Source organism: Mytilus edulis, chromosome 7 (assembly GCF_963676685.1).
Source record: "Mytilus edulis chromosome 7, xbMytEdul2.2, whole genome shotgun sequence".
Lineage (NCBI taxonomy): Eukaryota > Metazoa > Mollusca > Bivalvia > Mytilida > Mytilidae > Mytilus > Mytilus edulis.
Window position 1 is genome coordinate 62224540 of NC_092350.1, and position 24250 is coordinate 62248789.

The 24250-nt window shown below is 35.1% G+C and overlaps 2 protein-coding genes across 2 annotated transcripts in view; both read left to right on the top strand.

The window, feature by feature from the left end:
- LOC139481954 (protein mono-ADP-ribosyltransferase PARP14-like) overlaps positions 1–2546 on the top strand; it is a 49510-nt gene extending 46964 nt beyond the window's left edge. Inside the window, exon 5 of the mRNA XM_071265529.1 lies at positions 1271–2546. Coding sequence (XP_071121630.1) covers positions 1271–2430 — 1160 coding nt within the window. The 3' untranslated portion in view covers positions 2431–2546. The remainder of the gene's footprint in view (positions 1–1270) is intronic.
- Positions 2391–23895, top strand: LOC139481953 (protein mono-ADP-ribosyltransferase PARP14-like). The gene is made up of 12 exons (XM_071265527.1): positions 2391–2982; positions 3341–3766; positions 4226–4311; positions 5027–5257; positions 6144–6365; positions 17309–17339; positions 18483–18682; positions 19522–19694; positions 20092–20148; positions 20615–20736; positions 20911–21206; positions 23362–23895. The coding sequence occupies exons 1-12, from the start codon at positions 2460–2462 to the stop codon at positions 23371–23373; spliced, it is 2379 nt and encodes a 792-aa protein (XP_071121628.1). The 5' UTR covers positions 2391–2459; the 3' UTR covers positions 23374–23895.
- Positions 23896–24250: the final 355 nt, after the last annotated feature.

Here is a 24250-nt window from a genome sequence, read left to right on the forward strand (position 1 = left end):
AAGTAAAATCACAAAAATACTGAACTTAGAGGAAGATCAATTGGGAAAGTCCATAATCACATGGCAAAATCAAATAACAAAACGCATCAAAAACGAATGGACAAGAACTGTCATATTCCTGACTTGGTACAGGCATTTTCAAAGGTAGAAAATGGTGGATTAAACCTGGTTCTATAGCGCTAACCCTCTCACTTTAATGACAACTTCTAGTTGAATAGCAATCGTTTATAGATATATTTATATATTTTGTATGAGTGTCAATGAGACAAATCTCCTGGCATCAAAGTCATAATGTGTAAATTGAAACCATTATCAGTCAAAGTAAAGTCTTGAACACGGATCCTTGCCTCACATTAAGCAGCAAGCTATAAAGGGCCCCAAAATGACTAGTGAAAAAAACATTCAAACAGGAAAACCAGCAGTCTAATCTATATAAAAAACGAGAAACGAGAAATACGTATAATAAACATCGTAAACGACAACCAATGCCCATCAACAAATGCAGCGTGTTTTAACTGATTAAAAGGTACCACAACCATCACCCTTACCTGAAGCAATAGTGGTACATCGCAACATGTATATAAACAGACACATATATTTAAACACATATTACGCTGAATTCAGTGCAGTTGTAGATGGGGTTTACGGAATGTAGAGTAATTTTGTATTAAAACAATGAACTAAGAAAAACAAGCAAATAAATAAAAAAAAATGGAAAATGAGGGGTTTCAAAAGAACAACTATGGACTATAAACAAATGAAGTAATGCAATATTGAACACAGAAATGAAACATATACAGAATAAAGATATATTTGAGTACAAATTAATAGTAAAACCGTTTTCATCAGAAGTTTACATAATAGTCGTAATTTTTAAAGATAATAGATTATCCTGAGTAAAGATATTTAGTGCATAAGATCAAGAGTGCAATATATATTCTATGATACATGCTTTTCCTCATTATTCGTGCACTTACCACTTTTATTGTATAGAAGAGCATGATATTTTAGAGATTGACGGCGTCCCTTATTGGAAGTAAAATTTAAACTTGGTTCACACTGTATAAATTGTGTTTCCGTTTAGTTATATTTCATAATGAAAATAAACAATCATTTATTGAAAAACTTAAAGAAATAAATAAAAAATAATTTATTGAAAAACTTTAAGAAATAAATAAAAAATCATTTTCGATTTGAAACCTAAAGAAAAAAGATAATAATAAACATTTCTCAAAGAACGAAATTAGAATAACGTCTGTTTTATTGATAGATGCATTGGCGGCTTGCGAAAATTCTCACATAATCGACAAGTGTAAATTAACAGTGCAAATTTTCTACGACTGCCTTGGAATCCATCACGATGAAGACAAGCCAGAATTTGAAGTTCCGCACCCTGTTTATATCACAAATATCGATAACAGAAAATTGAAATTCTTACTTCATTCAACATTATCGCAGTCACAGCTTCGCGAACAGCTACAAGCAATCAATGCTGAAATCACGTGGCCATCGTCATCTCACGATAATAAGGTACAAGTGAAGTGTACACTTTCAAAAGAAAAAGCAGGTTATCAAAAACTGGCACAAACATGGAGCAGAGATGTCAACGAGGGTGTTGACAAATATTTACAGTCGTTGCAAATAGACAAATACTCCGTTGCTGAGAATTTGCACACGTTACTAATGTCAAGACTGAAAGAACTGAATATAGAGAATCAAGAAAACATTAGTGTTATAATTGAGAAGGCAACATCGTTTGAGATATATATTGTTGGTCACAAGACGTCCGTGCAAACACTGTCAGCAATTGTAAAGGAAATGATAGAAGATATTACGAAAGATATCACACGAAAATCCAAAGAAACAAGTGACATGATATCTTTAAAGCACCATCAATTGAGCCTATTAGAATATACTCATTTTGCTGATACTTTGAAAAGTAAATATGAAAGCATTAACTTGCAGGTAGATACGAAAAGCAACGTCGTTAGATTTTGCGGAACGACAGTTGACATCACTGCTGCACAAGTTGACATTTATGAAATATTAAATGGAATAGTATCTGAATGTTTTGGCAAGAGATCAAAACTTTTCATTCAATATTTAAAACGACCTGATGTTGAAAAGAAGATTTACGGTAAATTCCAAGCAAGTGGTACTGTTGGAGTGTTGGATCTTCACGATGATACTATATATGTGCACGCTATGACAAACAACGAAGCGGAGACTTGCGCTGAAATTCTCAAGGAATCTATAATTGAAATATCTTTAGATATAGAAAACTGGCAGACACCTGTTCTCAATTCACGCGAATTTGGAAGATATATTGAGGATTTAGAAGATGAATATAGAAACACCATATTAGAAATAACTACAAATCAGCTAGACGAAGTTGCTTTTTCTGTTTATCGCAATCCGATGGTCATTTAGTTCACAAGAAACTTTCCGATTTCATATGCATGAATGGTGTACAAGAAAAATCGTACCAACTCAGTCCTGATGACGTGAAACTTTTACAGGCGCTGATGAAAGAAGAAATAGAAAAACTAGAAAAAGAATTGAAACAAGAACACATAGTCTTTAACATTACACATAATAGTATTTTTATAAAGGGACAGGGCAAGGCTTTCGAAGACGCTGTTAAAGAAGTAGAGTCCTTGTTAAAGTGCATTAATTCTGTAGCTTCAAATTCAAAGTTTCAAAAAGTTGTGAAAAAGGTTATGGGAAAGACAAAATTGAAACAAATTGGCGAAGACGGTAACGAAAGTAGCGATGATGACCTTGATGACGGCACGAGAACTGATAGCAAGGGTATAGTTCAAGGAAATGCTTCAGAAATAGCCTGCTTCACTACAAATGGAAATAAAGAAGTATTGATAATAAAAGGCGACATTACTCAACTTGATGTTGACGTCATAGTTAATGCTGCAAATAAAGATCTGCAGCATAAAGGTGGATTGGCAAGAGTCCTTGTTAAGATAGGTTAGTTATCAATTTCGTTTCGTTTTCAGTAATATCTATTTTTTTCTTCATATTCTTAAAAGGTTTAAGTCTGACTGACAGTTATGTGTTGCAAATTAGTAATAAATACTGCTTTTAGCTTTAGTTAATCATTTTTCTGTTCAAATGAAATGAATAGTTAAACTTTATGTATATGATTTAACCGTCTACCCTTTTCTGTGCATCCAGACCGTTTTATTCCATTCTTGTTTTCAAGTGTTTAGAATGATGATTTATGAAATATTGTTTGAAGAATGATATTTCTCCTTTGCAATGATTCTGTCTCCTTTCTTAGCTTTTATGAAATTCACGTGGTTAAATATCATCATTTCTCTTGAAGGTGGGAAAAGTATTCAAGATGAATGTGAGCAGTACATAACAAAATCTGGTCCACTATCTGATGGAGAGGTGTTTTGTTCGAAGTCTGGTGATTTGCATTGTAAAATGATTGCGCATGCTGTCGGACCGACCTGGAAAGGTGGCAAACACAATGAAGAAAAGTATTTAGTCCAGTGTATTGAGACATGCTTAGCAGTAACTGAAAAGAACAAATTTGCCAGTATAGCAATCCCAGCTCTCTGTACTGGCATATTTCACTATCCTTCGGAAGCAGCAACCAATGTAATAGTTGAAATAGTAAAAGATTATTTCAGAGTGCATCCATCTAGCTGCATACAGACAGTATGTTTATGTGACGTTGTTTTTGACACTGTCAAACTCTTCCAGAAAGCAGCAAATATGCATTTCGCAAAGACAGCTTCTAAAGGTAAATTTCAGGTGCATGTATTTATGAAGTCACAATAGCTTCAGGGATATCATATACGCTAGTGACCACATATTTAAGTAAGATACGTAGACTTAGAGGACACAAACTATTGAATATCTTGGAGAAAAGCTAAGCCTTGAAGCAGTAAAGCGTAATATTTTAATGTACAGTTAATGTTATGCAATAGTTATACCATATATCTTATAAATGTTTCTGATTCTTGCAGAAACACGCGGCCATTAGAGAACTTTACAAAAAGACAAGAGTAAAAAAACACCTTGTATATTGCAATATACTAGACTTGATTTTAAAATCATAGATCTGAAGTTTTCATTTTGGAAGATACCGGTTCTTAAAAAAAAATCAAGATGCGAAAAGGGTGGTATACATTGACCTCTGAAACTAAGGAAAATCGTATGAACAGATGAAATAATATTTTAACTTTATCATTCCATACAGGTTTAACAGCTGCAAATGATCAACAAAATGTACAGGCTGGAAATATTGAGATAAAGATAGTTAAAGGACAGCTAGCAAGAATGAAGGTAAAGATACAACATATAGATTTATTTCGGATTCTTGTATGCATTTGGGTTGCACAGAATTATATTTCAGTTTAGGTATAAAAAATTAATACATATTTTTGTATCACAATGCTTCATTTTGCTTATTGTTTTAGCAGCTTTAGAAGTTACACATTGTTACAGACCTGTTTATAGGTATTCAATTACCCGTTTTTGAAATACAAACCACGATCAAATAAAACTTCAAACATTGGCACAAAATCATCTTCTGTTGTAAATGCGCCATTCGCCATGTGAATCCTTCGTAAAATGTTCAAATAAGGAAAAGGACACGATATATGTAAATTAAGAATTTAGACGAATAATTATAGAATAAATAATCGAAAATTCAAACAGAGAAAAATCTAAAACGAGTAACCGAACAACACAACAATTCACGAATGCGCGTAGTTAATGAATTAATTATATGACTGTGTATTTCGGTAATGATTTGAATATATTTCATTATTTGAATTTTTTGATTAATTATTCTTTTTTATACATTTATTAAATTAAAGTAAAATATGTAAGGAACTATATCATTTTCTACGCATGCACAATTTGTTTTGATCCGATGTCATCGACTTCTTGACAACGCATACTGTTGTTTCACGTCAAAGAAGTGAAATAACCACGTTCATTTCACATTTCAAATTAGACTGGCTACTTGTAGTGTATATCAAATAATTCTATTTAGGTTGGAGCGATTGTAAATACGACGTCAAAAGAACTAAAGCTGGATCATGGCGCAGTGTCCGCCTCACTGTTGAAAAATGGTGGTCCATCCTTACAACAAGAGTGTACACAGAACTATCCGAATGGTATCAATTATGGAGATATTGCTGTTACATCTGGTGGTAATTTAAAGTGTAAAATTGTTTGTCACGGATGCTTGAATCAATGGCGTAAAGAAGGATCGGAAATCAAAGTAAGTTACTAATTAAATAACATTGACAATAGAAATAAGGAAGGTTACAACGATCCTACCAATAACTCACAAATAGCTGGAGGCCACCAATGTGTCTTCATTACAGCGAGGAAATCGTGCCGCAGCTGGCCCCTGAACAGAAATGTGTACTAGTTCAGTGAAAAAAAGTCTGATTATGTCGAATTTAACTTAGATATTATTACCTAATGAAGTCTCTTACCATACGTCATTAGTTTACTGCCTTGTATCTAGTAATTTCAATGTATATGATTTAACCGTCTAACTTGAGAATATATAGAAATTTCACGTCTTATATAAGTAAGATTTATCAATAGATTGAATTCATTTTTAATGCTTTGTCCACTATAATTTGTGTCAGTTTTTAAAATCAGTTTATTTTGCTGTGGTGTTTAACATCAAGAAAACAACACATTTCAACAGTTCAATTAAATAAAGGTGTGCTACTTTTAAAAAAGAATGATACGTTAACGTCTTTATGGAACGCTTTTTTTCTTTTTTAATTTGTCAAACGTTAAAATGTATAATATTAAAATGCTTGTCCTGGAATACCTGGTTCTGTACGGATTGTACTTATCAGCTACCAGTATTATTAGGAATAATACTCTACAGCAGCTGATTTAAATATAAAATATAAATAAACTCATCATAGATACCAGGACTAAATTTTGTATATACGCCAGACGCGCGTTTCGTCTACAAAAGACTCATCAGTGACGCCCGAATCCAAAAAAGTTAAAAAGGCCAAATAAAGTACGAAGTTGAAGAACATGACTTTATCATTTATATAGTTATTTTTCTTAATATCGAATTAATTACGCACTTGAAGAACATATTTGTCTATATGTTGTTTATATATAATTTGCAGGAGCTAGAAAAGTTTGTGATGGAATGTTTGTCGACTGCTTCTAAAAATAAATGCAGTTCTATTGCCTTCCCAGCTATGGGAACAGGTAAACTTAGATATCCTGCAGGTCTTGTAGCCAAATCATTGTACAAGTGTGTAGAAGAGTTCTCATCGCAAAATCCAAAATCGGTGATCACAGAAGTTCTGTTTGTAGTGTATGATAAAGATCATGACACTGTTAAGGTTTGTTATTTGTTAATATCATATTGTTACGGATTTGTAATTCTAACTTATTCATGTTTGATCATGTCTTTTGTGGGTCACGTTCTTTATATTGTGTAATGAAATGTAAATACTATTATAGATGGAAAGGCAAATGATACGGGAAATGGGGACAAATCCAAAGACTATATATTTTTATAATTGTATGATGTATGTGACAAGTGTAGAATTTACCATTTTAATGTACGAGTTGTACATTTAACTTACAGTCAAGTAAAACTAACGTGATTCTCTGGTTCCTTGTTGTAGTTATACCGGTATCAACGATCATAAGTCTCCGAGACATGTAGCTTTTATCCCTTCTTATTAACGGGTCACTTCAACCCTGGGGGCCGCCATTGTTTATTTACAAAGTCTTGTAAAAGTCCCCGTATGTTTACAGTGCAGTTTGTGTCGTGACGTCATTTGACGTTAGAAACGTCAAAAGTGTGTCCAAATCGTGTCCAAAGTGTGTCGTGTACTATAAATTCATGCGCGACATTCTCTCTTATTCAGTCTTGTTCCTCCTGGGCAGCCATATTGTTAATTTATAAACAAACTAGCAGAAATATAGAATTTAGATATCCAGTTATTTTATTAAGGTTAGGTTCTAATATTTTAGGATTTTGAGGATTATTATTTATATTTATTCTAGATCTTTTTATTACAAAAGCTTATTAGAATCACGCTTGCTAAATAGGAAAGTTCATTGTGAATATTTATACGGTACCGCCGATTGCGGAACACCGCAGAAACCGTAGTTTTAACTATAAACTGTTAATTTCTTCTATACATATATTCTTTAAATATATTAACTTAAATCTTCCATTTATGCTGAATTCGTGTAAGGATCTGTAAGGAGTATATGCTTTGATTATTTATTAAGTACTGTTAGTTATTACCAGTCCAGTTCACTTGCCCGTATTGAACCAGAGCTACCCCAGCCCCTCCCCCTTTTTAACTATCACAGGTACCAGAGAAGTAACCAGTTGTTACTGACTATATATTTCGTTCTTGTATAAAGTTGTAGGTAAAACATAGTATTGTTATAGCAGTTATTTGTTAAACTATTGTTATATAAATCGTATAAATATGTAATGCTGAATAACTCGTCAGTCTAACTTATTAAATTACACATATTAAGTTCGAGATACGACTTTGTATTTATTGAAACGCCAAACCGCCATTTATACAACTAGTTAGGCTACCTACCCCACCCCCTTTTTGCTATCGTAACCTATACAAACAAGACTACGGCGGCAGTTGAGCTGAATATTGATTGATAAGTGATACAACTATCTACCAGAAGTCTAGCAGTATATATTGACCTCCGCATAGCAGTCACAGTATCCGATAAACCAGGCAACAGGCAGTAAAGAAACGCTACCAACCCTCGACCCGCTACAATTGGTGGCAGCGGTGGGATCCAATCTACATAAACATAAAGATTGCCGTTAAAAATGTCGGACTGTGAAGAATCATATGCACGGACTTTTTCAGAGAAACCTCAATATTTGCAGCTGGACTTAGAGCAGCCGTCAGCCCAAGGTCATGCCCAGGGACCAAGACTCCCCGCATCTGCCTCCGAACCATACATTAATGCTACACCAACAGGAGAGGTACAGATACGGGTAAAGAAAGCCGGAGAAGGTTGCTACGAAAGACAAGAACAACGATGTATATATGACCAACCGGGAACCAGTTATGAAAATACCAGAACTGACCATTATAATGAAGATTTAATACAGATCAATGAACCTACTGGCAGGGCGGTTTATGGAGATAAAACCGCAGCTGGTTTAGTTGCTCGCGAGCGAACTATCAATCAGCAGGTATCCCATGGAAGGGGAGACATACACATAAATACTGGAATAGGCGATGTTGAGAACCAGCGTTTAACCCGGCAACGGGCGTCTTTTCCTAGATTTTATAGCCCAAGTCGTTCAGAGGAGCGAGCTCCAAAGGACTTCACAGGGGTAGAAGTTTTACAGGAAGTCTCTCAGGGTTCAAAATGGACACACACGGTGCCTTCAGAAGGCATGCGGGGGAACCCATGGAAGATTCACACAGGTACAGAAGATCCCAGGGAGTGCACTGGCCATGCACGGGAGTCTTTCAGGACAGTACCTACGGGTGGGGATATACTTGGTTATCGCGATAATCAAGGGTTTAGCCAGGGTTCATATGGTATGACAAATGATTATGGAGATAATTATAGGGGCGATAACAGGGTTATGAGAGGAAATAATTCTCATAATAAATCATACAGTAGCAATAAGAAACCAGCAACTTTCGACGGAACCAGTAGTTGGCAAGATTATCTTGTACATTTTGAGGTGGTAGCAGAAATTAATGGCTGGGACAATATATCGAAAGCGCTAGAATTGGCAACATGTTTACGGGGTTCAGCACAGGCTATTCTTAGTGACCTAAGACCAGATCTCAGGAGAAGCTTCACTCATTTAGTCACTGCCCTTGCCTCAAGATTTCAACCGAGCAATCAGGCAGAACTATATAGAGCGCAGATGAAGAGTACAACTCGAGAAAAAAACCAATCACTTCCGGAACTCGCCCAGGACATCAAAAAGTTAACACGGTTAGCATATCCGACTGCCCCTATGGAAGTTCGTGAGCAGCTTGCACGTGACTGTTTCATAGATTCTCTAAATGACGCAGATTTAGAGTGGGCCATATTTCAGGGAAAGCCTATTTCAATAGATGACAGTGTTAGGATAGGACTTGAATTTGAGGCGTTTGCCAACGGACACAGACGTAAATTTAATAATCGCGCTGGTTTACGAATGCAAACGGGAATGATAGATATAGATGAACAAGATGATTATCAACAGATGAACAGCATAATGGATAGAATAGCCAAGATAGAAAGTAATCGAGGTCCTAATCAATCACAAAAGACAGACTTTTTGTGTTACTTTTGCGGAAAAGCGGGTCATTTTAAGAGAGATTGCAGAAAGTTTCTAGACATGCAGAAAAATGGCAAATACTTGCCAAACAACAGGTTTGAAACTTCAAAATGGTCCCAGGGTACACAGACGGAGAACTTTAAGTCGGGAAACTGTTAGTGGCTAAAGAGTCGGGCCCTCCTTTAGCCGATGTTTTTTATAATGAGGGGCCACACAAAAAGTGTGAATTAAATAATGACATAAATGATAGTTTATACTTTAAGATAAAAATTAATGGTATTTTTGTAAATTGTTTGATAGACACCGGTTCGACCTTGACAGTCATTCATGTCAGGAAATTTTTGTCTATTCCGGAGTCACAGAGACCAGACAGAATTTATAAGGGGGTACAGTTGAAACTGGCAAATGGAGAGATAATAACAACTTTCGGGCAGGCCGATTTTGATATTGAAATTAATGGTCAGAAATTTCAACAACGATTTGTGATTGCAGATATTGACGCGCCTGCTATTGTTGGTTACAATTTTTTGTATAACAAAGATTGTAAACTTGACATAAGGGAGAGTAAACTAACCATTGGCAGTAAAAATATGGAAATTATATGTCAAAAAGAGAGTAATATGGCAAACATTTTTAAGCTTGCAACAGAGGCAACTACAGTAATACCCCCAAGATCAGAGGTTTTGATATTTAGTAAAGTGGTAGGTGATTCTACTCATTTAGTGCAAGCTACAGTAGAGCCTGTTGACACAAAAGATAAATTATTAGTCACCAGATCTTTAGTCGATCCAAGTCAAGGACGAATAATTTTAAGGATTGCTAATACGAGTAACTTTGAAAAAACGGTTCAAAAGAATACATGTCTAGCTGAATGTCAAGCATATGCAGATGTTACGGAACCAGTATGCGAACCTGCGGCTGCTAGTCAAAATATATTCAAGCTTACTGATAAGATTACAAACAAAAGCAATAGCGACAGCTTACCAGATCATCTGGTAGACTTATTTAAATCAGGTAGTAAATTATTATCGGAGACGCAAACTTTGCAATTTCAAAGATTGCTCCAGAAACACAGTAATGCGTTTGCAAAGTCTAAAAACGACTTGGGGTGTACTGATATGATACAACACAAGATAAACACTGGAAACGCAGCTCCAGTCAAACAAAACCCGAGACGTTTACCTGTTGCAATGCAAGAGGAAGCAGATCGCGAGTTGAGTCGAATGCTTGATGCTGGGGTAATAGAACCATCAATGAGTCCTTGGGCAGCCCCTATTGTGTTGGTCCGGAAGAAAGACGGGTCCGTCCGCTACTGTATTGACTTCAGAAAAATTAACAGTCTTACAAAACGTGACTCGTACCCACTTCCGCGCACGCAGGACTGTCTAGAGGCCCTCCATGGATCTTGGTACTCAACTATCGACCTTCAAAGTGGTTATTGGCAGGTCCCGGTCGACCCAGTTGATAGAGAAAAAACGGCGTTTGTCACAAAGCAAGGGCTCTTCCAGTTTCGACAAATGCCATTTGGTCTTTGTAATGCAGGCGCTTGTTTTGAACGGTTGATGGAATGCATCTTAGCGGGTTTGAATTGGCATATATGTCTACTGTACTTAGACGACATCATTATCTTCTCGGAGTCTTTTGAGCAGCACATCGAACGATTAGAGTTGGTAATATCTAAGATTGAACAGGCAGGCTTAAAAATTTCTCCAAAGAAATGTGAATTATTACAAGAAAAAGTAACTTTCCTTGGTCATGTTGTATCAGGCGATGGTATATCCACAGATCCTCAGAAAATTAGCGCTGTCAAAGATTGGCCCATACCTTTATCTATTCATGACGTACGTAGTTTCTTGGGAACTTGTAGCTATTACAGGTGATTTATTAAGAATTTTTCGGATATAGCAAGACCCCTACATAAGTTGACTGAGAAGGGCAAAGAGTTTAAATGGTGTGAGATATGTCAATATTCTTTTGATAAATTAAAACAATTCATGATTCTAGCTCCGATTTTAAGTTACCCAGACATGGAAAAGAAGTTTATACTAGATACAGATGCTAGCGGGTTTGGTCTTGGAGCAGTACTTTCGCAGGAACAAAACGACGGAGAACACGTCATTGCTTACTTTAGTAAAAGTTTCAGCAAAGCAGAACGTCAATATTGCGTCACTAGACGAGAATTGCTCGCAATTGTAGAGTCGGTTAAACACTATCATCATTACTTGTATGGTAAGAATTTTTTAGTAAGAACTGACCATGGAGCACTGCACTGGCTCATGAACTTCAAAAATCCAGAAGGTCAAATGGCCAGATGGCTGGAGGTTCTCTCCTCTTACGATTTCAAAATACAACACAGACCAGGCAGACAGCATTTGAATGCCGATGGACTTTCACGAAGACCATGTATCCACTGCACTCATTGCAACCGCCAGGATTCAAAAGAAAGCACGATTAATGACTTAGATACTGTCGATTGTCACTTGCGGGTAACCAAGAAGGCAGACAAGTTACAAGGCGAAGAAATAGAATTTGAAAATTCCGAACAGAGCAACCAATGGATACAAAGTAAGAACATGGATGAAATAACAGAAGCACAACAAAATGATGAAGTGATTAAGCTCATATTAAAAATGAAATCTGAAAGTAATGAGAAGCCGAAGTGGGAAGAAATTTCAGTACAGAGCAAAGAGCTAAAAACTTACTGGTCGCAATGGGATCAACTAAAATTGATCAATAATGTTTTATATAGAGAATGGATTTCTAATATAAACTCAGAGATGAAGCAGATGATTCTTCCTTCATGTTGGAGGGAGGAAATTTTGAAAATGTTGCATGACGACCCAGTAGGAGGCCATTTTGGGGTTCACAGAACACTATCAAGGGTTTCAAGCAGATTTTATTGGGCGGGATATAAGGAAAATATAGAGCAATGGTGCAAAAGGTGTGAAATATGCAATTCACGTAAGGGTCCACAAAAACGAGCAAGAGGGGCGATGAAACAGTATTTGGTAGGAGCACCCTTAGAACGGGTTGCATTGGACATTCTTGGTCCTCTGCCTATTACAACTTCTGGAAATAAATTTATCCTTGTTCTCACAGATTATTTCAGCAGATGGGCGGAGGCATATCCAATACCAAACCAAGAAGCAGAAACGATCTCTAAAATTTTTGTAGACGAGTTCATTTGCCGTTTTGGTGTGCCGAGACAGGTTCACACAGACCAAGGTCGACAGTTTGAATCAAAACTGTTCACAGGCATTTGTAAAAGGTTTAACATTGATAAAACGAGAACCAGCCCCTTACATCCACAAAGTGACGGGATGGTGGAGCGACTCAATAGAACTATAGAGGATATTCTGAGCAAATTTATAGGCAAAGACCAGAAAGACTGGGATACACATTTATCTGTGGCGATGATGGCGTACCGTACCTCTGTACATGAAAGCACAGGATTTTCTCCAAGCATGTTAATGTTTGGACGAGAAATTGAACTTCCGATAGATTTGATATACGGTCCACATCCTCAAACTGAGAACATAACTGATGATAGTAATGAGTATTTAGAAAAACTCCAGTCCAATATTTTAAGGGTACATAACTTAGCAAGAGATAAAATGATTGCCTCCAGCGACCGACAAAAACGACAATATGACCATAAAATAAATGCGCGAAAATATAGCGTTGGTGATGCAGTGTGGGTTTTTAACCCAACAAAAACAAAAGGTAAGAGTCCAAAATTGCAGTGTCAGTGGACTGGACCTTTTCTCATTATTGAGGCATATACAGACTTGATATACAAGGTGAAGAGTTCACCGAATTCAAGAGACAGGGTCCTACATCATGATAGACTGAAGCCATTTATCGGCAACTTCAACAACTGGCTTCAAAAGAGCAAAGATGATCTTGATGAAGGAGACTCAAAAGATCCAGCTGTTGAACCTGAAATAGAAAAAGCAAACATTACTAGAAAGAGTACCAGAAATACTAAGCCCCCGGAACGTTACAGTCCCTCTAGCTAAATTGTAACTACAAGTCCTACTGAATATAAGGCACAAGGTGGTTTTATGTAAATATTAAAATCGAACAAATCATTTTTGCAGTTTTTAGGTGAAGAGCAGAGAGCTGTTTATCTAGAGTATGCCCAGATGTTACTGATTTACTAAGTTATGTTAAATGATGATTTTCCTGTAAAATACTTACCCTGTTGTACTGGTAATACCTATGGCTCTGGTTCAATATCCCGATAGTCCAAAATTAGTAATTAGTCATAAGTATTAACGATAGTTATCTTCTTTTCTGCAGATGGAGACTTGCCAGATATGCTACAAAACATATAAGGACCTACCCAGTTTGAGAAGACATACACGATATGCCCATGGCTCGGAATTTGTGCAGTGCCAGTTCTGTGAATATGAGGTCCCAGCCAATGTTAAGCACCGTTTAAAATTCCATGAAGAGAGACGGCATGGTATTAAGAAAACAAGTCAGAAGGTAAACAAGAGCAAGATTAAGTCTGTTGCCAAGAAAGTAACACCAGTAGAGCCAAATACTTCAACAGTCAGCCACTTTCAGATGACGCCTGTCAGAAGTCCAACACCAGTTTATGTGGACATGCCAACGTTTAATCTGACCCCAGATGAAGAGATGCTGTTCCTGGGAAGACCATTACAGACAGGAAGCCCTGTAGAATTAATGAGCTTGTTAGATAGACCTAGACCGAACCAGACAGTTCCGAGTCCACTGACGGCTCCCCAGACAACCACCGCTCCTGTTCCAGTTCCAGATGTTTTAGTGCAACCAGCTGCAGTACAGGCCACTTCACAGACAACCCAGCCATTGCCAGTGACCATCACCCCAAGTTCTCTGATGCAGGCATATTTCACAGCGACTCCGCAACCAGCTACAGTGCAGGCCACTTCACAGACAACTCAGCCATTGCCAGTGACCATCACCCCAAGTTCTCTGATGCAGGCATATTTCACAGCGACTCCGCAACCAGCTGCAGTACAGGCCACTTCACATTCAAATCAGCCATTGCCAGTGACCAGCACCTTGCGTTCTATGGTACAGCCCACTTCACAGTCATTGTCACGTCAGCCGTTGCCAGTGACCATCACCCCAAGTTATGTCACGCAGCCATATTTAACAGGGAATTCACAACCAGCTGTAGTACAGGCCACTTCACAGTCATTGTCACTTCAGCCATTGCCGGTGATCAGCACCCCAAACTCTTTGGTACTTCCCAGTTCACAGAAAACTCAGCCATTGCCGGTGACCATCAGTCCAAGTTCTCTTTGGCAGCCATACTTAACAGAGACTGTAGCTCCGCAATCAACGGCTTTACAGTCAACAACACAGTTAGCGCAGCAAGTACCAGTGCCAATCAATCCAAGTACCATGGAGAAGGACGACATACCAACTTCGGACCATTCAAGAGTTCTAGAAGCACCATCCAGCCCTCCTCCCAATGTCGAGGGGTATGATCCAGAGAGGCCGTGGATGGATGGGGACAAGAGACGGGTGGAATTTCGCGAAGAAATTGATTTCTACCCTCCTAGAAGAATTCAGATGACAGCCACAGGTAGAGGGAGGCTGTATGACTGGAGCCACCTGGGAGTCCCCACTCAAGAGACATTAAATGACCCAAGGTTCCAGTTATGCTGCCCCCCATCAAGCTACCTGTCGGGCGAAGATGCTGAATTGATAAGGAGAATTCGGTCAAGGGCTAGGACAGCAGAGATTGATGCCCGTGTCGTACCTGACGGATACCTTGGATTACTGAAGGAAGAGAAGGCCGTGCTTCCAGATGGCACCGTATATATACTTAAAAGTACATGGATACCCGACCCGTCAGTAACAAGAAGACGAAATACAGCAACTCAGACAGAAGAAGATACCAATCAACTTGAAGCAGTAATAGAGAACAGGGAAATCAGAGACAATGGAGTCCAGGCGACAGTCATCACAGAAGACACCAGTACACAGTGCAACATATTACAGGAACTTCTTTTTAGATTATAAAAATTGTATTAAGGAAATTATTTTCAGTTTGTAATGTAATTTTATTGTTAATATATAGGGTATTCTAAAAGACATGAAACATATAGATGAAATTTCTTAGGTAAAGACAAAGTATTCATGTTCGAGGACGAACAGTTTTTCAAAGGTGGGGGTAATGTTACGGATTTGTAATTCTAACTTATTCATGTTTGATCATGTCTTTTGTGGGTCACGTTCTTTATATTGTGTAATGAAATGTAAATACTATTATAGATGGAAAGGCAAATGATACGGGAAATGGGGACAAATCCAAAGACTATATATTTTTATAATTGTATGATGTATGTGACAAGTGTAGAATTTACCATTTTAATGTACGAGTTGTACATTTAACTTACAGTCAAGTAAAACTAACGTGATTCTCTGGTTCCTTGTTGTAGTTGTACCGGTATCAACGATCATAAGTCTCCGAGACATGTAGCTTTTATCCCTTCTTATTAACGGGTCACTTCAACCCTGGGGGCCGCCATTGTTTATTTACAAAGTCTTGTAAAAGTCCCCGTATGTTTACAGTGCAGTTTGTGTCGTGACGTCATTTGACGTTAGAAACGTCAAAAGTGTGTCCAAATCGTGTCCAAAGTGTGTCGTGTACTATAAATTCATGCGCGACATTCTCTCTTATTCAGTCTTGTTCCTCCTGGGCAGCCATATTGTTAATTTATAAACAAACTAGCAGAAATATAGAATTTAGATATCCAGTTATTTTATTAAGGTTAGGTTCTAATATTTTAGGATTTTGAGGATTATTATTTATATTTATTCTAGATCTTTTTATTACAAAAGCTTATTAGAATCACGCTTGCTAAATAGGAAAGTTCATTGTGAATATTTATACGGTACCGCCGATTGCGGAACACCGCAGAAACCGTAGTTTTAACTATAAACTGTTAATTTCTTCTATACATATATTCTTTAAATATATTAACTTAAATCTTCCATTTATGCTGAATTCGTGTAAGGATCTGTAAGGAGTATATGCTTTGATTATTTATTAAGTACTGTTAGTTATTACCAGTCCAGTTCACTTGCCCGTATTGAACCAGAGCTACCCCAGCCCCTCCCCCTTTTTAACTATCACAGGTACCAGAGAAGTAACCAGTTGTTACTGACTATATATTTCGTTCTTGTATAAAGTTGTAGGTAAAACATAGTATTGTTATAGCAGTTATTTGTTAAACTATTGTTATATAAATCGTATAAATATGTAATGCTGAATAACTCGTCAGTCTAACTTATTAAATTACACATATTAAGTTCGAGATACGACTTTGTATTTATTGAAACGCCAAACCGCCATTTATACAACTAGTTAGGCTACCTACCCCACCCCCTTTTTGCTATCGTAACCTATACAAACAAGACTACGGCGGCAGTTGAGCTGAATATTGATTGATAAGTGATACAACTATCTACCAGAAGTCTAGCAGTATATATTGACCTCCGCATAGCAGTCACAGTATCCGATAAACCAGGCAACAGGCAGTAAAGAAACGCTACCAACCCTCGACCCGCTACAATATGTTTACGATCGTCATCTAAACTCTTAGAATAAAAAACTAATGTAAGTGTTAAGTCTTTTATTTATTTAAGTGTTGAAGGTTGCACAAAGATTGTCATCCCTTGCTTTGAAATTTCATAATAATTTCATCATTCTAACAGTCATGTAGAAACTATAATCTCCTTATTTTATAAGTCAGGTAAATAAATATAACACTTGACAAATTTCTTGTGTCCGTAAAAGCTTAAAACTTTTCCAATCCAAGGATGTAAAATGCATAGAAATATAAGTTGCTACAATGTATATGACTTACATATTTGTCAAAGTCATCTTAAATCAACTTTACCCAATAGAAGTAGAATCTTTATATTATATAACACAAAGTGAACATAATTTTTATACTATATAAACTGTAGTATCTTTAATAAACAACTATTTTCCAGGCTTTCGAAACAGAGGAAAACCACAGAAAAAGTAAGTGATTGAAACAAAGATTTAAAATGATGAATACAAGGCTTACATTCTTTGTCATTTGGTTTCTAGTTGTCTATTGACAATCATACCACGTCCTCTTATTTTTAATAATATATAACGTTTTCTAACGTTAGTTTGCCGCATCAAAATGATATGAAATTGATACAAAATGCTCATTACCAAAACACGTAGATCAAGTACAAGGGAGAGTAGGTCCGGTAAGGGCCGATTTTGGCCTCAAATTTCCGGTTCATCTAACGAGAGATTTTGGACACTTTTTAAACACTTAAGTGTCTATTTCAATTGATTCAATTAGTATATGTGAAAGATTCTAACTGATTAAGTCTTTGAAAACGCTCTGATTTAAGCTTAAATATGAAAAAATCTATTAAATATGCTAAAAAACGTAACTTTTCAGATTTTTTTTTGGTCAAAAATGAAAGTGGCTGCATCCGTGTTCATCCTCAATCTTTATATATATTATGTATTATCATTAAACATAACTTACATTTCAATATTATGAATGCACACGAATGCAGCCACTTTCATTTAAGACAGAAACCGTCTAAAATTTAACAAAAATGCTAAAATTGTGAAGATTTCAGTAATTTAGCATGACTTAACGATGCTAGTACACGATCTATGTTGTTTGTATTGTCAAAAGCAGCCCATATTTATGAAGCAGAAACATTCCTCTTTCCAGTAGATATCTAAAAGATTACATTTTCACAATTTTGTAAAACTGCTATATTTTGGGGCCAAAAGGGGATCTTACTGAACCGACTCCTTTGAGTTTTGTCTCTTTATTTTTCTTTAGTTATGTCCCTTAATAACGTTATATGCAAGCGGGTCACCATATGTGTCCTATAGACACATTACTCATTTATTTTTTATTCACAATGGAGTTGGTTTATAGTGATATGCTTTTTTTGTCAAGTAAAAGCACTTAAGAATGTATCATTTCAAATACGTCATCTTCGAAATTCTTGGCTTTGAAGTTTGTTTAGAAAAGATATGTCTTAAGATATATATATTGATACACATTAAAATCAAATATGTTTAAAGATACAATTATAAGCAGCCAGTTCGTAAAAGTATCCAGTTTGTAACGGGTTTACACTGCATATATTTTTTTCATTGTAGAAATTTCTACTGTAAAGAATACAGATAGAATTTTAAAGGGAGGAGTTTCATCAGTTGTGTTTAGCAGAATGAACGACGAAGAGAAACGGGAAGTTCTAAAAACTGCGATTGCAGCTAAACAGCACTTTGAGGAAGAACTCAAAGAAACTAAAGATGAAATGAAGAAGAAAGACGAAGAACTAGATCAACTTCAAAAGAAGGCTAGACATTTTTTCTTTATGGTTTAAGTATTGAAAAAATAATTACACAGTTAAACGACCTGTTACAGTCTCACTTTATTAGAACACATTTTATCAGAATAATGATCTATCATTGTTTTGCATTCCTTTATACAATGCGCTTAAATGATACAAATCAGATGAAAGATGTAAACACATTATATAACCAAAGATACCAGCCTATTTGTATTGCCATATGCTTAGTTCGTCTATTTGAGACTCACCAGTGGCGCTCGTATAAAACAGTTGACAGAAAGCCAGTACTTGTAAATTTTATGCATTTACTCTCAAACTTAAATTGTTTTGCCCGGAATTCCCAAGACGTCATAATGACATGTTCAGACATTATGAAATACATATTGAACATAACTTAACCAATACACTTCATTTGTAGAACCGTTGCTTTTAGTACAGGATTGATGATCTAATACGACTTTACAGCGAAATGTTATTGTCATGAACAATGATATGGGTGCTTCAATTTAAATAAGAGTTATACATTCTTCTGGAACACATATGTTTACCCATTTATTTTCCCTAGGATTTGCACTACAGAATAGAATCTTTGATTATAACAATTGATAAAAATATTATATGATATTTATAGAATATTTTATTTTTAAATATGTGGTATTTTAAATATGGTAGTATGTGTTTCTGAAATAAATATTTAATATTTCAGATAAAAAAAAAGATAATACACAAATCAAGCATGATATACTATAGTATTCACTTATATTCTCATTCAGTGCCAAACTTGAAATATTTAAGTAAAACAATTAGACTTTTAATAATTAATAGTTTGTCAAACACCATCTTAGGTTTCAAACAGGCAGTTATTAATGCATGGCGAAAAAGTGGCTCTGGAAGGAAACAAAGTTGTTTACTTTGACCTATATCCAGAAAGAGCGTACAAGGAAGGGTCAGCTGCACAAACCCACTTCAGACTTGCAGAGTCTCAGTTTTATAGGCTAATCAGTGGAAGTGGAAACAGGTAATTGTATGATTATGACAAACGAAAAAAGAATGTATTGAAATTTTACACAATTATAACTATATAATGCAAAACATTTACCGAATCTCTACATGATTCAGAAATTTTATTAATATACAGAATAAAAGCAGTACTTGATTTTGTTTATGCCTTTGATTTGTTTATGAGTTTTCACTTGCCAACATGATACATCGAAGACATAAACTGCAACCAAAAATATTCATTGTCATTATTTTGATTCAAAAATGTTTACAGGTAATTCAAATAACTAAAATCCGACTTAGTTTTAAATATTTACTTGATGATAATTAATAATAGAAAACAACACAAGAATAGAAAATATTACGACATATTTTCTTACACAATTATATGCTGCATTTGTTATCTTGCATTGCAGCTTCACAGTAAACAAAGTACAGTATGTGGTTAACCCACCTTTAGTAAAACATTTTCAGTGAGTATATATGATTCTTGTCAATAAACAAATCTCTTGAGAAAAAACTATTTTTTGTTATTTATAGAAATGGTTCATGAGGTACATGATGTATGTGTTATCTGTAAAATCTACATATTATAAACAACAATGAACAAAAAACATGTACTGTCATCAGGTTTTACTTTACAAATGGACGATTTTGTAGTTTAACAAGTTGTTATTCACATGTGTTAATTAATTGCAGTTGTTTGCTTCACATTGATGGCTACTAACATACAAATTTGTATGCTTAAAATCTCTATAAGAGTTTCTGATATGTTAAATCTGATAAGTAATGTAATATAGACGACATAATTTATGACAACAGTTTGATCAATTTGAAACATGTATCTTTATTCAAATCCACATAATCTCACTAACAATGTTTTTAGAATGGATACGGTGTTACTATAAAGATTAAGATAATCACTGTTATGTATTTTAGCAAAGCAATAGATGACATGAAGAAGCACAGAGGAGCCAAGATGGCTTATCCAATATTAGCGTTTCATGGTACACAAGCGACAAACATAAAGTCTATTGTTGAAAACAATTTCAAAGTCCCAGGTAAATCTTCTTCTGTACGTATATGACCCAGAATCAATTAAATACCTGGAACAAATTAATGCATATCCCAGAATTTGCATCAATCTCAATTAACAGTTACTTCGATGTGAAATACTCGTGTAACAGTTTCATATGGAAAATAAAAATTATCACATCTTTTTTTTATTTTTCTAGGCCAGCAAGGATTCGCGCACAGGACTGATACCGGTTTCTATGGTAGAGGTGTCTACTTCAGTGAATATCCTGGTTATTCGATGGGTTACATTTCAGGGGCCACTCAGCTGCTTCTTTGTCAGGTCTTACCTGGGAATGTGTACGTATGTCCTGCTGTGATTCAAGGAGCTTCACTTCAACAAGGCCATGACTCCCATATGTCACCAGATAAGAAAGAGCTTGTTATATTCAACTCTCATCATATTCTTCCGTTTTACATTGTGCACTATACAACTGGAGGGTTTGCTTATCAACAGGTAAGCCCCTTTAAACATTTATTTGCCATGAAATAGAATAAACATAACTAAACGTAATAATTTTACTCAATAATATTCGAAATTGGACAATACATGTCTTCAGTGATCGATGTTGAAGCCAAAATATTTCAAGAACCGATGCAAACATTGACAAGCTGTTTAAACCTTATTACATGTATTATGTAGCCAACTTAAAAAGAAGACCGACGTGTAAACTGTCAGTGTTCTTTGAATTATCTGTAAAGACATGTATGACATCAAACGCAAAATTTGTCTATAAACATAAGAATTGTAAATAATATTTGAAACGTAGGTAAACTGTACGATATTGCAGAACGTTTCAAACGATGGAAATAGGATTAACCACCAATTAAAGTTAGAAGAAAGTTATGTATCAGTGTCAAGAGCATTGCCCGTTCTGAATGTAGCTATGTCGAACCTCTACGTGTTTTTGATTAATTTCATTTTATATTTAATAGAGGTATAATGTGGTTGGAGGTATAATGTGGTCAATTGTTTGTCGCTTTGTTTTTTTATACCTGACTTCGCTCAGTATTCTTGAATTCTGTTAAAAATGAGATCTTTGAACTAAAGTCTTTCAATTTTAGGATATATTGCTGTGAAACGCAAATTTTGCGTAATTAATTTAATTCATTTCATTGATTGATTGATTGTTGGTTGCTTAACGTCCGTAATTCATTTCATTTCATATCTATTGCATTTTTACATGTGTTTGATGGTTTTTGTAGATTCTTTTATATTACAAAATATACAAAAACTGAGATAAAAAGATTCGATAAATGTTGACATTGGTGGTAGACTTTCACGAATTTCAGTGATACCATAGTATGTGACCATGTGTTTAATATCGTTATTCGTGCTGACTTTTCTGTTTTTTATAAGAAAAATGAAAATTGTGTCGTTGCTCCATTAACTCTTAAACAGTTAAATAAAAAACAAAACAGACAAAACCACGACCAAAACAATATGAAGGAAAATACAAACAAGTCCACAAAAGAAAACCAATAATTATGATTTACGATCCCAATCACAAACCCGGTGTGAACTCACGAACTACGTCCCTTTTTGATGTGTAATGATCTTGAAAAAGGACGTTATATCTATAACGACTGGTTGAATATACCAGTGATGCTAATTGATGGTGTTAATTTGATATCTTTACCTTTGCTTTGAAGAAACATTGAACAGTTTTAATGATACAACGCTATAATTGAGTAACACATGTAACAAGCTAATGTATGCCTTCTGTGAGCAATGAACAGTTGAAAGCGATATTTGATCTAAGTTTTGATATTTTGACATTCGTTTATGTATGAGTGTATTTTAGACCTCGAACAGACAGAGCCTATCATCGATATTTACGACACAGTGTAATTTCTGGTTGATTTATTGTTTGTGTCAAAGTTTTTTAATTTATAATTTGACCTAGACAAGGGTATTTGAATATTTTGTATATAAGATTCAAATAGGCGAAGTTGAAACTTAACAAGTCATATTTAAAACACAATAACTATTAAATAACGAGGATGCTAAATAAGCAAACAGCACCGTCCTTAGTGTGCATTTAACGTGTTTAACAATTTTGTTGTAGGTCGAAAAAAAATCCATATAGTTCGAAAAGAAAGACAAAAACTTTCATCTATAATCGTGTGAAAAAAATTCACATGTTGAGTAAAAGACATCCGTTTTGACAATTGGAACCAACGGTCGATTTGTGTTACTGAATTTGATAAACTCTTAGAAACAAACTTATCTGCATTTCTGTTCCATGTCTATTTGCTGTCTTCAAATCAACACTAATGAACAACTCAAACATTAGTGTATATGATAGCATAATACAGCTGCCAGTTTTTTTTTGATAGTTACATATGCTCTTCTCTTATCGGCATGATCAGTTTATAGATATCAATGGATACGATACAACTGTATTCCCAACACTGAAATATAGCAATTGAGTGTATTCTCAATAAGATATACATGATATATTATTAAGATTAACTTAATTTTTAACATACCGCATATTAAATCCGTCCGTGAAAAAATGCATAGTTAAAGATACCGTGATTATTATGTATATTGTTCTGTATACATGAGTAAGAATTGACAATAACAACATCATGTTTTTCTTTTTCAGAAAAAGTTTTAAGTGTGATATATGTGCAAACACATGTGATTGGTTTGAACATTACTACATTTTATTTCAATGTTTAGAAGACCTGTAAATGGAAAACTTCTGCAATCTTCTAATAACTGTGTTTGTTACAATGAACATTTTTAGTTTCCATCCTGTTTGGTATCCAAATGGCAGATGAATGAACATATACAATAAAAAGAGACAATACCTTAAAGCATATGTAATCTATATTCTTTCTCTACAAATAAGTGAACAATGAACAATATGATATACATCTATATTTTCCTTTTCATTTCTTGCAATTTATGAAATTGTATTAATTTTCTAAACATGCAAACCGAAAGCAAATATTTTTCAGTTTAAGTATCTTACCAGCATAAACATCCAGGCCTATTTCATTAATGACACAGTTATTATTACATGAATTTTTGATGCTATTCGATATCTAAAATAAAACACCATTCTACCACGTTATGCTTAAAAATATTTTGAAAACCTGCATGTATCTATAAAAATGTTCTAACACAGATAAAACAGATTTGTTTATTGTATTGAGTTAATGCAGTATAATAATGAGACTTGTTTTTAATATTTAAGGTTTCGTGTTTAAGACATGCCTTGGCCTATAATGGTTTATTTTTTTAAATTGTGATTTGGCATTGGCACTTTTACAACATCTTCTGATATCTATGACTTAACAAAAAAGCTTTACAAATTGTACCAACAGGTAAAATTCAGACGAAAGTACGATTTGAGATTACACTCGCAGTTATTTAAAGCTAGTTAAAAGCGAAAACAATTAATAATAAAAGTTCATGCATCAGAGACTTAAATCAACTAAAACATATCGCAGGAATTTAGTCTTTTATGGACATAACATGTGCAATAC

Excerpts from the sequence above, each read along its gene's own strand:
- LOC139481953 (XM_071265527.1), top strand. The coding sequence starts at position 2,460 with ATGAATGGTGTACAAGAAAAATCGTACCAACTCAGTCCTGATGACGTG. Across the intron at positions 2,983-3,340 it reads AAGAGTCCTTGTTAAGATAG|GTGGGAAAAGTATTCAAGAT; the intron begins GTTAGTTATCAA and ends TTTCTCTTGAAG. Across the intron at positions 17,340-18,482 it reads AGAGGAAAACCACAGAAAAA|AAATTTCTACTGTAAAGAAT; the intron begins GTAAGTGATTGA and ends TTTTCATTGTAG.